At 40.5% G+C, this 16,688-nt stretch overlaps 1 protein-coding gene across 1 annotated transcript; it reads left to right on the top strand.

Annotated features, from left to right (window-relative positions):
- The first annotated feature begins 105 nt into the window (after window positions 1-105).
- LOC134740834 (uncharacterized) lies at window positions 106-16,364 on the top strand. Its single transcript, XM_063673481.1, has 5 exons — window positions 106-399; window positions 4,536-4,712; window positions 7,627-7,855; window positions 8,764-8,982; window positions 12,122-16,364. The coding sequence occupies exons 1-5, from the start codon at window positions 307-309 to the stop codon at window positions 12,238-12,240; spliced, it is 837 nt and encodes a 278-aa protein (XP_063529551.1). The 5' UTR covers window positions 106-306; the 3' UTR covers window positions 12,241-16,364.
- The last annotated feature ends 324 nt before the right edge of the window (window positions 16,365-16,688 follow it).

The raw sequence follows: 16,688 nt of genomic DNA, 5'->3' as shown, positions 1-16,688 counted from the left end.
TAATGTCATAGACGCAACGGATTTGTAGTTTTTTTTTTATAGGGATGTCCAGCGTTTACCGGTTTACGTTCGGTTTTGCTGTGTTGGCGCGCAGTGGGCGTGTGTGCAAGAGACTTTAGGTGACTATTTTTACTTGTGGCAACATTATAGTTATTGATGTATGCAGTGGGCGGGAGGGTGAATTTTCCTCCTTTTTCCCCCGCGCAGTTTGGGTGCGCGACGGGTTTGAAATATACGTAGTTACAAATAGAAAATATTTGCTGAATTTATTTAAATCTATAAAACGGGAAATATACGCCATTGATCATGACTATATTAACGAAGCCGAATGCTTTCATCCAAATAAAGAAGGACATGGCAAAATGTCCCGTGCCCGACGAAGCTATTTTAGTGGAGGAGGTGAGTATTTTGATTAATATTTAAGGTTTTTCCTCCTTTCTTTACGTTCCTATATTATGGACATTCCATGTAGACCTGCTAGGAAGGAATAACAATACGATTAAGGACTTATAGAACAGCATATCTACTGCGTGATAGGTGTACATAAGCGATCTTATGTGGACCATGAGAGACAACAATAGGGGCCAAAATCGATTGAAAACGATCCTGGGATGGCGCATACTCTACTTTCTTTTTGCAGATATTTGTAAATCGAATCGTTACCTATACCTTTTGCGTATAGTTGCAGATTGCTTGTAACTTTATTGCTGATCTCTTAATTGGAATCAATTGGGCATCAACTCATCTTAATATGATTTGCGCAATTTCGACCCACGTTCGATAGCGATGAAATATATGCTAATAAAAAAAAAAACCTATTGAGTTAGCGGAGTTGGCTATAAAAACAAATTGGATAGCTTTAAGGCCTACGTATTAAAGCTGTGTAGCCTTTCCCTGTCCATAAATCTTCTTATTATACCTATTACCTACTACCTATCCAATTTGCCACTATTTATCATGTCAGCCGATAGACGTCCACTGCTGGACATAGGCCTCCCCCAAGGCTCGCCACTCCGACCGATCCTGTGCCGCTCGCATCCACCGAATTCCCGCGACCTTCACCAGGTCGTCGCTCCATCTCGTTTGAGGCCTACCTGCCACTATTACTAAAAATATAATATATGCATAAATTATAGCTAGAAGAGATGTTGTTTATCTGGTTATATATAAAGGTATCTTTTTTTTACTGTTTAGAAACGCCAGAAAAGGGCTTATTACACTTTGCTAAATTTAGTGACTAACAAGAGGGACGCCGCTATACGTGTGACGCGATAAGAGACATCCTATCGTTTATTAAATCACATTTAGAAACGGGTCTGTCGCGAATTTCGTCGAAACGTCGGTAAATAAAGGTAACAAAATAAATTCGCGATAGACCCGTTTCTAACTGTGATTTAATATGTGTTCAAACCGCGAAAGTTTTAAATGTTATATCCTATCGTTTCTCACGTATAGCGTTGTCCCTCTTGTTAGTCACTAAATTAGGATAGTGTAATAAGCTCTTAAGGTTCACTAGTAACGATGCGCCGCCCCATACTAAATATTTTTCGTATTACCAAAATTAGTATTTTTTACTTCAGCAGCTCGAACAAGCCTACTTTCGTCACTCCCTGGAGTGAAACAAAGTAGCTTTTTAATATAGTAAAGGCCATGAACTGCCACTTCATACTATTATTACAGTTTTTTTTTAAATCGAAATACATTTTAACCTTTAATATGTTCTAACTACTGAGGTGAAAAATTATGTGTGCAACACGAGAGCAAAGTTATTTTACATCTCGTGTTTTTGAGTCCCTCGCTACTTTCAAGATTCTAACTTTGAATCACGAGCAAAGCGAGAATTATAAAATCTTTCGCTTGCTCGGGACTCAAAATAAACACTCGCAAGAAAAACCAACTTTCCTCTCTTGTTGCACAAATAACTATTGTGTTTTTGTTTTTCCATTTGTAATTTATTTCTAAGATTTATGGCATCGTATGCACACGCGTCTGCTAAATACAAAATTAATTCAGATTATAATTACTCTATGCCACTCCATCTCAACTCAACGTACTCGTGTTTAAAACTGATACTAGGTACTTACTTTCGCCTTACAGCACCGAGGCGACAGACAGGTGGTTTAAGTGGGTATACCGGACTTACGTGGTTCCCACATAACCATCCCGGGTACATCCCCGCACCCGGGTGGTATGCGCAACGCATTTCCCCTGTATAAAAAAAAAAAGGTACTTACTTTAACTTAAGTAATAATCGACGCACCAAGGTGCAAGACGTTGGTTTCGCCATTACCAAACTAAAATGGAGTTGGGCGGGACATGTTGCTAGGCAGAGTGATGGCAGGTGGACTAAAATGTTAACGGAATGGTGGCCGCTTTCGAATGAAAGAAGCCCCTGGCGTCCATCGGCTCGTTGGGTGGACGACATCCGGAAGATTGCGGGTCACTTCTGGATGAGATTAGCTCAGGACCGGGACAAGTGGCGTACTGGAAGAGAGGCCTATGCTCATCAGTGGGCGATAAAGGGCTGATATCATGATGATGATGAAGTAATAATTGTGTTTAGGTACAAATGTACAATCGCTACCCAACAGTTAGAGGATAATGGACGACATTCATACCTCATATTCATATTCATACTATGAATTTCATAGTAAAGTTTCTCAAAAATTTAAATATAGCAAACAGTGAAAACATGTCAAGATGTTTAATAATACTATAGGCTTTATTAGATATTCCTTTTGCCTGTCTAATTAATATGTGTTATTAATAATGCTTTTTTGAAAAAAATCCCACAAGAATTTTTCTAAATGGAAAATTGCTTTAAATTCTCCTGTAAGTTCGTAGAAACGTTTGTGAATGTTCCTGCATTTTTGAGAATGTCCTGCAATTTGTACATTGCTAACTACACACACGATAGTTTGTAATTAATCAAACAAACATCGAAAACATAAAATCTTACATGAATATAATTAATCGCCTTATTGTAATCTATTTAATTAGCACTTATAAACACAATACAATGGTTGTCGATTTGCGGAAAATGCCCAGTAAAACAAACTAACTACCACTGCTTTGTTTCATTACATTCCAATTAATCGCTATTATTATTAATTGATTAGTAACGTTGTAGGTACAACGTTAAGCCTGGTATTGTACTGTAAGCCTTTTAATGTAATTAAGTAAATTAATTGAATTAGCAAAAGCTTTGACTGTTGAGTTCAACTGTGACGTAGGTCGAGATCAAATTGAATTTAGCTGCTTTAATGATACTTTTGTGAATTGTGCATATGGGCATAAGTCCTACTCAATTTGATATGTAAATTAAATTGCTAAGGGAAAAATAAGTTCAGAAGTGATATTCGCTTATAAAAATTTCAGACGTTCCGAAATAAAAGAAATCACAATAATAAAGAAATAGAAATGGTACTATAATGGTACCCTGGGGTAACTAATAATTTTATACCTGTGGCAGTTAGGTCTAGCGCAGGCCCCGGCCGGGGCGTTGTGCGAAATATAGGTCATGCCGTGACCTTTTACATTTCGTTTACCTAGGGACTACGCAGGACGCTTTGATTTGTATTTGTTTACCAAACTATTAATCAAACGGGAATTATAGTGTGTGTGCCCGTTTGTTATTGCATGTTTTGAAGTACGGGTTGTTTGTTCTGCTAATATAATTATGGGATTGATCCGAAATTTATGTAGTAAGTATACTTACGAGTGGTATAGGACTACACAGCTACTCGCAAAATAACATAGATAGGTCAGGCAACGAATGCTCAAAAAAAGTTATAGAGTGAAATGCTTATACCTAACACAATTTTCGACTTTTCTTTGACTACCAAAAAATGGGACCTTCAAACCCCCGTCGGCTCGGCCCTCGACTCAGGGGCTACGGTCGGAGACTGTGATGTTCACCTCCTAACTAGTCTAAACAAACTTACGGAGTCAGAAATTGTTCCAAGCATTTCCCTCTATACCTTCTTATTGCTTGTCCCAACTGTCGTGTAAAGACAATGACATTAAAATTATAGAGAGTTCTATTTAATTTAGTCTTTAACTCCTTCTTTGACTTGTGTGTGTAGTAATTAAATTTATTCATTATTAATCGCCAATTTAAATGTACCTTACACAAAATATTTAACATGTGTTCAAAACGCGATAGTTTTATTTTAAATGTTACTTATATAACTTTGTAAATTAAAAATTTATTTATTAACACAAACACTTAAAAATTAAAAACTTATAAATAAAAATTTTGGCCTAAGTCGAATTCGCTCGGTAGGGTGCCCAGAAGGCTGGCCGCATTGCCCCGCTGGATAGCAATGCTAATCCGCTGGGCAAAATATTGGCTAGCCCTCTGGTCACCAGAAGCCTCTATGAGGCGCTTTGTCAGCTCCTTCATAGAGGCGACGCGCGCTAGGTCCCCACGGCCCCAGGGTTTCCACCCCAAACGCTGCAAATATGTAGCTACTACCTAGTGTGGCATATTTGCGACGTTTGAGGCTTTGTAAATGATTTATAACTTTCCTCAGGAGAAGGTGGAAACCTACACCCCTAAGCCGACCCCATGCGGTGGTGTGAGCGTGGGGCTGATGGTGATCCTCCTCTCCGTTGTGGGGATCTACTCGGGGATGTACCTGTTCCGGCGCTGCCTGCAGCCGCAGCCGCGCTACCAGGGCTTCTGCTCCATCCCTATTGATACCAAGCAGGTACGTGTAAAGAACACTAAACACTATAGATACAGATAGAGGTAGTATTAAACTCGCACTGGGATGAGATACCGAGAGCGTGGGGATGATGGTGATAACTCCGTGGTGGGAATCTACTCGGGGATGTATCTGTACCGATGCTGCCTGTAGCCGCAGCCGCGCTACCAGGGCTTCTGCTCCATCCCTATTGATACCAAGCAGGTACGTTTAAACCACACTATAGATAAAGATAGAGGTAGTAATGAACTTTCCTACTGGCTCGTCAATTTCGAGAAAGTTAGCTGAAAGAAATCCCTCATAGACCTTAGGTTTTGCAAAAAATATTGTATTTTGTATACAATAACCTGCTTGCTACAGTTACTACTCCTATAGGTAATGTACGAGCTATTAAATTATATTTCTCGTTACTTCGTTCACTTTATATTAACAACGCATCTTCATTATGTCTTTGTTACTTAACATATTGTTTCAACTTCATAATTATGTCGACGTACTTAGTGTACAAATATAATGTCTGAATACAACCAAAATGCACATAAATACGTTTATAAATAGTGTGTACCTTAATTATCGAAAGTAAATATTTCGTATATACATAGATATTACTAACAATAGTAGTGCATAATAAAATCTGCACTTCGTCGTTTCCAGACAGCCAGACCCAGACGGGGTCATACCAAAGTCGAACAGTTTAGTATCTATACAAACCAAGAATAATATAAACAGGAAATCGTGCACGTGAAATATATAACATCGTAAGCTGTTTATAAACGAGGTAACCTACAATTTAAAATATAATAATAGTTGATTGTTAACATGTTAACCAAGGGATGAAAGGCACTCCACTTCTGCGTGAGAGCGCCAATAATCCGAGGCCGAAATGATGCCTTTCACCCAAGGCCTTGATGCCTTTAAACACACTACTTTTCATTTCGAATACGAGGAAAGTAAAATGCATGTTTTTTTTTAACATGACCAAGTACTTATACATTTTTATAGTATTTTTAAGGGTACTTTCAGTTACCAATTTAGGCAAAAGTGTCGTTATTTATGGAATTGAGAGTCAAATATCAGAAGGGAAATTGTATAACAAATCCATTTAAACTCAAATTTCAATTGCTTATCGTAAAAAAATTCAAAAAATCGTACTTCGAACGTATAATGCTCTAGTGCAGACTGCAGACACGTATCATTTTCTGCACACCTTTTAGAACAACAATGACCCTCTTTCAAAGCATGAGAAATGAAAAATGCTTTTCATCGGACCAGCTGGTAGAGGCTCTCTTGATTGTTCAAAAACGGATAAGAAAGTTACATTTTAAAAATTTGGAATCTTCCACTTGCTTGGCTATCAATATTGGCACGAGCGGTTAAACAACAACTTTGCCCCCTTGTGAAAAAAATAACTATTTAGTCGTTTAGAATATGAACATCGTGATTATTGCTAATAATGAAATACTTGATTCTCCTTTTATGAGCGTTGCCTATAGGTGCCTTGCCAAATCGAGAAAATGTCTACACACGATGGGGGAGATAAGAAATGCTACAAGCTACTGCTCGTTTAAAAATAAACTTAAAAATAAACTAGTGCGTGAGGCCTACTACTCGTTGGACGCCTATTTTCGAGTGCCAGACTAAGTAATAAAGATTGGATCCTTATGACAAATAGAAACTGGTTAGTTAACCAAGTAATTTTCAAATAATGAATACTGTAATAGATTTAAGTACATATTAAGACATATTAAATATATTAATAACGGGTCACTCACGTGTTTTAAGTCGAAAACGCTCGACATGTTTCACTCCGTACCGAGGAGCGTCATCAGGAGCTTGCGTCGACGGTGACGGACCGGCGCAGACTGCGGGCCGCAGCCCTCCGCGCCCGATGACTCGGCGCGGGCGCCGGTGGCGGCAGGGGGGGCGAGAAACTACCCTCGTTTACGGCATTATTGTCAAATGATGTCGTTTACGGCATTATTGTCATAATGACATTTAAAAATATTTTTTATCAATAAATGATCGTATCGTATCGTATCGTTATATACCTTTACTTATAGGCCTTAACGTAAAAACGCTTTTAAACCGATAGAATTACGGTTCGAAATCAAATATTATATTACAAAATGACAAACCCTATAGAGATAACATTGGATATTATATAATACGAGCAAATATTTAAAAGATTAACAAAAGGCGTGAATATCAAAAAACGAAGCAGGTTATAAATTAAATTAAATTAAATTATCGTTTAGCTCATGGCTCATAAAATTTTAGTACTTGCAATAAAACTTAAAAAAAAACTAGCCATATAGTATTTCAGTTACCTAATAAATGCAAATGCATGATTCATTTTTACCGCGTAACCACAAAAGCGCAATCATTTGATGATTAATTACCGTAACACCATAGCTCATTTTGACGTCTTTACAGGATATACAGTCATAAATAAATAATTATAACCTCTGAGATATTTTGAATTACCGACTGCTAAAAAAATTTGACCAGCAATTAAACTTTTAAAATCCGCTCTTGATATACAATGCGAATTCCTATTCGTGCAATCATAATCTTATTATGTCATTATGGATTTTGTTTTATTTATACGCCATTCAATTGACAATTGTTTCGTTAACATTATACGATACGTTGTATTCGGTGTTTTTTGTTGTTGTTGGTGTGCAACTGCAAATTCACACGGCATGATTCTCTTAACGAGGGTCTTCTCATAGGTACAATATTATACTTTAAACGAGTTTAATTCTTAACATAATAGTGTTAATTCTAGACCCTAATGATGATGCTGAAGCACAGCTTATTTTGAATCCACTAAAGCCCTTCATAGATGTTATTATGATATGAAATTTGACTGGAATTGATAAAATAACAAGTTTGGTAAAAATAAATAAATTTCCAGTTGCAGGAGTCAGCTCTGATCGAGCCGAACTACCGCATGCTCCCCATCCGCTGGTCGTCCTCCCCCGATCCCGACGTGCAAATATTCGCGCCCGACGACTCCACCGCGAACGACGTCGCCAACTTCCTCCGCGAGGAGCTGGACATCGGCGACGAGGTGGAAAAGATCACCGTGTTCGATAATGGACGGCAGACCAGCTTCATTCACGACTTTGGCGCTAACTTTACTGGTATGTGCTAACTTTATGATCATAAGCTATCGTTCCTTCTTTCCTTTCTTGTACTCTTCTTTCTTTCATTTCTTTCTTCCCTCCTTCCTCCCTTTCTTCTTTTCCTGCCTCTTTCCTTTCGTTTTTATTGTTCCTTCCTTTCCCTCTTTCTTCCTTATGTCCTTCGAGAGTTAAAAATTATGAATGGACGGACACGCAATTCACTAATAAATAGGTAAACACTACACCCTATCTTTTTTTGATTGTCGCTTAGATTGTCAACAACTGCAAAGCTCGGAGACTGAGATTCGCGCAGGGAAAATTAAAAATTCACAAAAGTTTTAATAAGCGAACCGGCGGGCTAAAGGCCCGCAAAGTTCCAGCGGCAATAGAACGTTAACATGCCTCAATGGTAAAAGTTTCTTAATAAGCGAACTAGCTAACCGAAGGCCCAATAGTGACCTTTGATATCCTGCGAAGGCCGAAGGTCCAAGGCCCGAAGCAAATCGAGCGAAGTGTGTTCGTTCGCGAGTCCAAACGCCGAGAAACGAGAGGACAGACATTTAATACGAGCCAATGAATAATAATTAATTCAATGAAGCTATAATTCTAATTTATAATTTAAAAATTAATGTAACTATTGGAAATCAAATCTACCATACCCAATAAATTGTAACTGGCAATTTAATCTTGTGATAATAATGTAATGCGTGACATGTAAAATTATTTATAATTTTATCAATAAAATATGTCAATCTCAATGGTAAAGGTGTCTTAATAAGCGAACCGGTGCAGCGGGCCTAAAGCTATGAAAGCTCCTAATAAAGGTCTATAGAGAGGCCATAGGACAGCTTTTCATATGCCTCCTTAAGTTCTATCGCTTGTGTAATTGATTGTGCTGAAACAAATCTAAGAGTAAAATTTTATAGGCATTGTGGACACCGACCGCTGCTTTACCATGGAGCTGGACCCTCAGCTGGTGCTCGCTCCGGAAGCCTTCGTGCTGAGCATCCAGCAGGGCGGGGACTTCGACGTGACCCGCGTGCGCTCCACGCTCCGCGCCCTCCTGCCGGCTCTACCACGTCGCATCCTGCCTGAGCTGTGCCGCGCCAAGCCTGTCTACCGTCTGCAGAGCTCCGAGACGACCAGTACGTATCACGTCGCATCCTGCCTGAGCTGTGCCGCGCCAAGCCTGTCTACCGTCTGCAGAGCTCCGAGACGACCAGTACGTATCACGTCGCATCCCGCCTGAGCTGTGCCGCGCCAAGCCTGTCTACCGTCTGCAGAGCTCCGAGACGACCAGTACGTATCACGTCGCATCCTGCCCGAGCTGTGCCGCGCCAAGCCTGTCTACCGTCTGCAGAGCTCCGAGACGACCAGTACGTATCACGTCGCATCCTGCCTGAGCTGTGCCGCGCCAAGCCTGTCTACCGTCTGCAGAGCTCCGAGACGACCAGTACGTATCACGTCGCATCCTGCCCGAGCTGTGCCGCGCCAAGCCTGTCTACCGTCTGCAGAGCTCCGAGACGACCAGTACGTATCACGTCGCATCCTGCCCGAGCTGTGCCGCGCCAAGCCTGTCTACCGTCTGCAGAGCTCCGAGACGACCAGTACGTATCACGTCGCATCCTGCCTGAGCTGTGCCGCGCCAAGCCTGTCTACCGTCTGCAGAGCTCCGAGACGACCAGTACGTATCACGTCGCATCCTGCCCGAGCTGTGCCGCGCCAAGCCTGTCTACCGTCTGCAGAGCTCCGAGACGACCAGTACGTATCACGTCGCATCCTGCCCGAGCTGTGCCGCGCCAAGCCTGTCTACCGTCTGCAGAGCTCCGAGACGACCAGTACGTATCACGTCGCATCCTGCCTGAGCTGTGCCGCGCCAAGCCTGTCTACCGTCTGCAGAGCTCCGAGACGACCAGTACGTATCACGTCGCATCCTGCCTGAGCTGTGCCGCGCCAAGCCTGTCTACCGTCTGCAGAGCTCCGAGACGACCAGTACGTATCACGTCGCATCCTGCCCGAGCTGTGCCGCGCCAAGCCTGTCTACCGTCTGCAGAGCTCCGAGACGACCAGTACGTATCACGTCGCATCCTGCCCGAGCTGTGCCGCGCCAAGCCTGTCTACCGTCTGCAGAGCTCCGAGACGACCAGTACGTATCACGTCGCATCCTGCCTGAGCTGTGCCGCGCCAAGCCGGTCTACCGTCTGCAGAGCTCCGAGACGACCAGTACGTATCACGTCGCATCCTGCCTGAGCTGTGCCGCGCCAAGCCTGTCTACCGTCTGCAGAGCTCCGAGACGACCAGTACGTATCACGTCGCATCCTGCCTGAGCTGTGCCGCGCCAAGCCTGTCTACCGTCTGCAGAGCTCCGAGACGACCAGTACGTATCACGTCGCATCCTGCCTGAGCTGTGCCGCGCCAAGCCTGTCTACCGTCTGCAGAGCTCCGAGACGACCAGTACGTATCACGTCGCATCCTGCCCGAGCTGTGCCGCGCCAAGCCTGTCTACCGTCTGCAGAGCTCCGAGACGACCAGTACGTATCACGTCGCATCCTGCCTGAGCTGTGCCGCGCCAAGCCTGTCTACCGTCTGCAGAGCTCCGAGACGACCAGTACGTATCACGTCGCATCCCGCCTGAGCTGTGCCGCGCCAAGCCTGTCTACCGTCTGCAGAGCTCCGAGACGACCAGTACGTATCACGTCGCATCCTGCCTGAGCTGTGCCGCGCCAAGCCTGTCTACCGTCTGCAGAGCTCCGAGACGACCAGTACGTATCACGTCGCATCCCGCCTGAGCTGTGCCGCGCCAAGCCTGTCTACCGTCTGCAGAGCTCCGAGACGACCAGTACGTATCACGTCGCATCCTGCCCGAGCTGTGCCGCGCCAAGCCTGTCTACCGTCTGCAGAGCTCCGAGACGACCAGTACGTATCACGTCTTGCCACGCACTCGACGAAGAGCTAATCGTTCTAGAATCAGGCTGAAGGCTGACCTCGTAGGGATGAAGAGCTGCATAGAAAGACTGCACTGTTGCGGCGTCCTTGTTGCCGCTATATCAGTCAATCTTCCTCTTCTTCCTAGCCTTATATCCCATTTACTTGGGGTCGGCTCTCCTTATACGGCGTCTCCAGGAACGTCTGTCCTGGATCATCTCTGGTGGTAATCTTTTTTCTTTAAGGTTCTTTTTTACAGCCGCTATATCAGTCAATGGCCCTGATAATGTGAGTGACGGAATGAACATCGTAATCGCGGCAACAATGGTGCGGCGTACGTCACTCATTGTCAAGAAAATTGACAGATACATCAGTGGCAACTACGAAACCAGTGCAGTAATGATACTGTGGTCGACTGCATTGCTGCAAAAAACGTCAACAAGGTCATTTTCATTTCATTTCATTTATTGCAGAATAATGGTTACATTAAGGTGTTAACATGTATTAAGTGCATGCATGGTTACCCTGTCAGGGCATAGCTACACAATTCTAAAAACTAATTAGGTATTAAATCTACTAAAAACTATTTTATCTAGTCATTGACATTTCCTGCAATAATTACTGCCACAAATGTTACAATCGGTTTGCGTCAGCAATGCAGTCGGCAGTAATGTCGCGCTGCAATACTGCTGCAGTAATTAATTTATTAATTTTATTTAAAATTTATTTAGTTGTAAATTCACCGCCGACAATCTTTTCCGTTTTGCCCTAAGGTTGACTGGTAGATAATGCCTCATGGCATTAAGTTCGCCTTTTGTACATTAAGTTTTTCTTTTGTGCAATAAAGTATAAATAAATAAAATTAAAATCAAACAACAAGTCCATAGGTTCTAGACTAGCATAATTACATTACTGATGTATTCTGAATAACGGTATCTTAATTTGTATTATTAAATTCCACTTTAAGTATATTTTGGTAATATTAAATGTATGTATGTATACTCTTTATTGTACAAAACACAGAACACAAATATGGCACAGAAATAGGCAGTACAAAGGCGAACTTATCCCTTTAAGGGATTTCTTCCAGTTAACCTTTGAGTAGATGAGAATTGATGAAGAACAGTAGACAAATATAGAACTGCTTACAATAGACTAGAGGAAAGTCAATAAATTTGTAAAAGGGCGAAAATAAATAAAATAAGATAAAAATTAGAAGTAACAGTATAACAAATGTATATGTATAATACCTACGTTATATATAATAAATATATATCTATAGTCACAAACAGTTAATTCTGGTCCGATATGTCATTATTTTATATCAATAGTTGTAAACCAATAATTGTAACATTCCAGTCCGCAAACGCTCCGTGGAGGGCGCGCGGGCCGACTTCGTGCAGTTCTCCGGCCGACACATCCACGAGATCGAGATCGAGAACCTCCACGAGCTCCTCCAGAACGAGGCGGAGAACTAAACTCTCCCGAGGCGTCAGCGGAGTCCGACAGGAATCTAACTTCACGAGAAACTAAACAGGTTATCAGTAAACACTTTCATGCTTAGTGTCGAACCGAGCTAACTTTGCTAGTAGCAGAAAAAACGTCAAATTTCTATAAAAATATCTCGGAATATGTAGATCATTACGGTTTCACTCACTATTATTTCTTTTGGCGACATGTTTCGGACTCTTCGGGAGGCCTTCCTCAAGCATGAATGTCCGCGGCGGCTGTACTCCGCAAAAATACTTCGGTTTAGACAATTATATTACAAGACATCGCAGGAGATGTAGAACTACATGGATTTCCGTCATACATAAAGAAAGGAGGTTTTTGAGATAAAACCCTATTTGAGCCAGACGACCCAGAAAAAACCTTAAGACTAAGGATTAAGAAAACTGAACCCAAATAGAGATAGGAATAAGACCTGAACAAGAAGAAGGTTAAAAGACGGATGCAGAGTTAGCTTGGTCCGACTATACTAGAATGACAGTTTAATCACAATCTTTCCAACGGATCTGTTAGACGGACAATAAAACTGTGATTCTAGTATCTGAGATAGAAACAGCTTACAAATAGCAATTATAGGGTTGGTTACAGAATCTTTAAAAAATTCAAGTCCCATTGGACTTGCGCCGCATCACTGATATACATGTATGTAGACATATAAATGCTTAGGGCTCAATCTAGACCTAAAGGATCTAACTGCTGGGATTAAAGTTAACAACAGAGGCAGGCTCTTACCTACACAACTAGAATCTTTAGGGCTTGATAAACCTTAACAATATTCAGACGGAAGTTTACAAAATTATAAACAGATTTCAATAGTGAAAGATATAGTCAGTAAAGGATGTTGCTGGTTTGTTACTCATTCCCATTTCCAAACCAGTTCATCCTGTGAGATTATAGAAATTCTAATACATTTAAAGGGGTCTTGGCATTGTATGAAGCACCTGGTTTTCCTGGTGAGGTATAAAAGAGGTTGGATTTAGAAAAGAGGACAAGTTGGAAAATTAAGCAAAAATCTGGTTTAGGTTTTCATTGAAAATCTTTAAAAAACTAGTCTGAGACGGAGATAACAATGAACTTATAGAAATCAGAAACAATTGCGACAGGTAAATTTTATTCTTTAAGTCTTTGAGATCTTGTATGATGGTCAACTCATATTCGTTGAATTAAGCACAGGTAATTGTTAAATTAATGACGTATGACAGTTGGATGACAAAAAGAAAGGTGTCAAAAATATCACAGCTTTTGCAATTCAAACATTCTGTTTGTAAAATATAAACTTCAATCATCCACACGGTTGGCTAACAAATCGTAAATCTTATAACAAAGGCATAAGATATACAGATGGCCAGTTCATTGTGGCTGTTAGTTCATATTAGTATTCTGTCTGTTGCTGTGGGAAATCAGACGTGTGACTCCTAAATCAGACTTGGCAAACATCTAGCGTCGAATGACACGTCTTATTTCCGTCATCTTCACCAGAAACTCATGAACTTCCTGCAAATAGCAAATGCTTGTTAGTTTCTACAAAGTTGTGTTTAAGAAGCATTTAAAAAGATCAAGAAAATATTCAAGATGTTTATAATGAAGAAAAAGGTTTTAATGAAGGTCGTACAAGTTTCAAAATCTCCGTCTTCCAATGAATTTCAAGATTTGCTGTTGTAAAATCAAAATTGATCGGTGGGACATTTCAAATAAGTTTTCTGAGGAAAAACATTCACATTAAGTGTGTCCTTTTTGTGTGGTTTAACAACATCGCACACTGGTCCATTTAACGCGCAAAAAGGATACTACAGATTTGTGAAATTAAGATTAATAAGGTGTTGAAATTTGACTATGCTGAAACTAAGTTTCAATCTGGATGGAAATGACAAGTTTAGGAACGAAGCACAAAATCTCTTGGGAATTAGGATAGGGCAAACAAATATTTATAAAGTAAGATGTTCTAAATGTAATCATCTTAGAAAGACCCAATGAATTCAGGTCACAAACTGGGATGGTTTATTAAATATGCAGTATTGCGTAGTAATGGTTTAGAGGGTGATCACAGATTCTGATCAATAATGTAAACTTAGCATTAAGATTGTATTTGATGGTACTCTAATGGGTATGAGTCGTGTTGGATTCCATTGACGTCACATTCCGATTCTAGCTATGTAAGTCTACCTGAGAAGATGGATTGAAGATCGAAAGAGTCTTTCTCCTCTTTTGAGGATCAACATTCCATTTTCATCTTCAAACCATATTCTGACGAAATAAAATGAATTATTTAGAAATAGTCCAATTTAAATTATAAAATCGATAAGCACTTATTTCCAAAGTACTTCGACACGACTTTAGTTTTAAGAACACATCACGGAATATAGCCAAAGATTCATATTAACTGTGTGATAGATATACATCTCATAGCTCACGGTATAGTCGAGATATAAAGATAAACAATATATAATGCAATAGTTTTAAGATTAGTTAAGTTCAATGGTATATGTGCTATAGTGTTACGAGCACGCTAAATGTATTTGACTTTTAAACGCAATGAGTAGGTATAATTGCTTCTAAAATCATGGACTTTTAAGGAGCTTAGACAATAAAGTGAGTTTAGATTTGACAAAAATTCAGAGCGGAGTCTAAACCATCTAGGATACAAGATCACACGGCAGTGAGAAATTTGTAAAGGCAAGGATTTCTATTGTATCTATGATCGTTTAGCTTCGGTATATAAGTTCGCGCCCGTGGTTCATACGTTTGAAGGCAAGTACTCTGCATAACATTAAACTTGAACGGTTGAACAACGTCAGCTTACCCGAAATTGGGCGCCGTTTGCGATATTTAAATGAACTGTGAGGTCTTTTAGATTGTTCATCAGGAGGACATGGTTTCAAGTCTTCGCAGTTTTCGTAAAGAAATATGCCAACCGCGTCCAGTGTTCGGAACACGGACTCGATATTTCGTGGTTCTTGTCTCGGGCCATGGGATATTAACTTTGTGTTCACGTACGGGAACTAATTTATTTGGAACAACATTAAATATTTAGTGGTCCTTCTGGAACTTCACAACTTTAGTGTTCTTATTTTCATGTGCAAAAAGCACTAGTTTTTCTTTTCTTTTCATTGCTGATTCCAAAGATCTTTGGAGTTTCGTGAGTTAATTTAATGTTAGGTATATTCAATACAATATATCTAATGTTTTAAAGACCGTGAGATTGGACGTCGCTTGATATTAATATGTCATAATTAAACTTTTTAAATAAATAAGAACACAAAGTAGTTCGTGATAGTTCTCGACCACCAAGTGTTCTGTGTGTTCCTTTTTTTGTTTTTATTTCTTTGTCTGAACATCATTTCAGTATCCACCAGTACTTGGCCACTGCTGGGTATTTTACAACGTGTTCGGATTTACAATGGAACATGCGTTCAAATATTTCGATTTGTAAGTTCAAAAGCAGGGGCGAAATATTTCACAAAAAATGTTCCCGTTGACCTAAAACACCTCATTATGTAGTCATAGTAAATGAAGTATTTAAGGTCGAGAAACAGTGAATTTTTAAATTCTAAATCCATTTTGCGGTGTATTTTTCTTTTAAGCGCGTAATTTAAGAAGCGATTTACTCGTTGTATTTGAAAGCGTATTGGTTAGTGTGGACACGGTCTAAATCGTTGGCTACTACCGCCACCTAGTGGCGTGAGTTTTGCGTATGTTGCTTGATGTGAAGCTTGCAGCCGTTGTAGTTCCTGAGGGCAACGATAGGTGGCGCTGCAAGCGAACCTGATTTAGCCCCTTTCACGCTAACGACTCAATTATTAATAATTATTATAGGTATACCAACAATAGCATAATTATTGACGTACATTATATAACTAGGGATGTTTCCACTCGCCTATTTTTATTAGAGTATAGTTATTTGTGATAGCCTTCCGTTCATCGTACCATACCACGTTGACCTACTCGGGCACTCTGTATTAGATTTTAGTTCTCATGTCGGATATTTCGTTCTGATCTGAATTTTGCCTGAATAAATATTGCAAACGTCAGTGGTGTTATTTTTAGGTCATAAGCTGTGCAATGTGCATTCTTACTAATAAAATTAATAAAAGTAGCCGTGTTTTTTTTTCACTCCTCTCCGTATCTACTGCTAGGTACAGCTATAAAAAGCGGCCAAGTGCGAGTCGTACTCGCGCACCGAGGGTTCCGTACTTTTTAGTATTTGTTGTTTTTTTGGCAACAGAAATACATCATCTGTGAAAATTTCAACTGTCTAGCTGTCAGGGTTCATGAGATACAGCCTGGTGACAGACAGACGGACAGACGGCCAGACGGACAGCGGAGTCTTATTAATAGGGTCCCGTTTTTACCCTTTGGGTACGGAACCCTAAAAATAGAGTAACTTTTGTAACTTCAATGTAGGTCTAATATAACCTTA

The sequence above is a fragment of the Cydia strobilella genome, chromosome 4, assembly GCF_947568885.1.
Source record: "Cydia strobilella chromosome 4, ilCydStro3.1, whole genome shotgun sequence".
NCBI lineage: Eukaryota > Metazoa > Arthropoda > Insecta > Lepidoptera > Tortricidae > Cydia > Cydia strobilella.
Note: the sequence above shows the minus strand (reverse complement) of the source record. Positions and strands in the feature narration are given on the sequence as shown.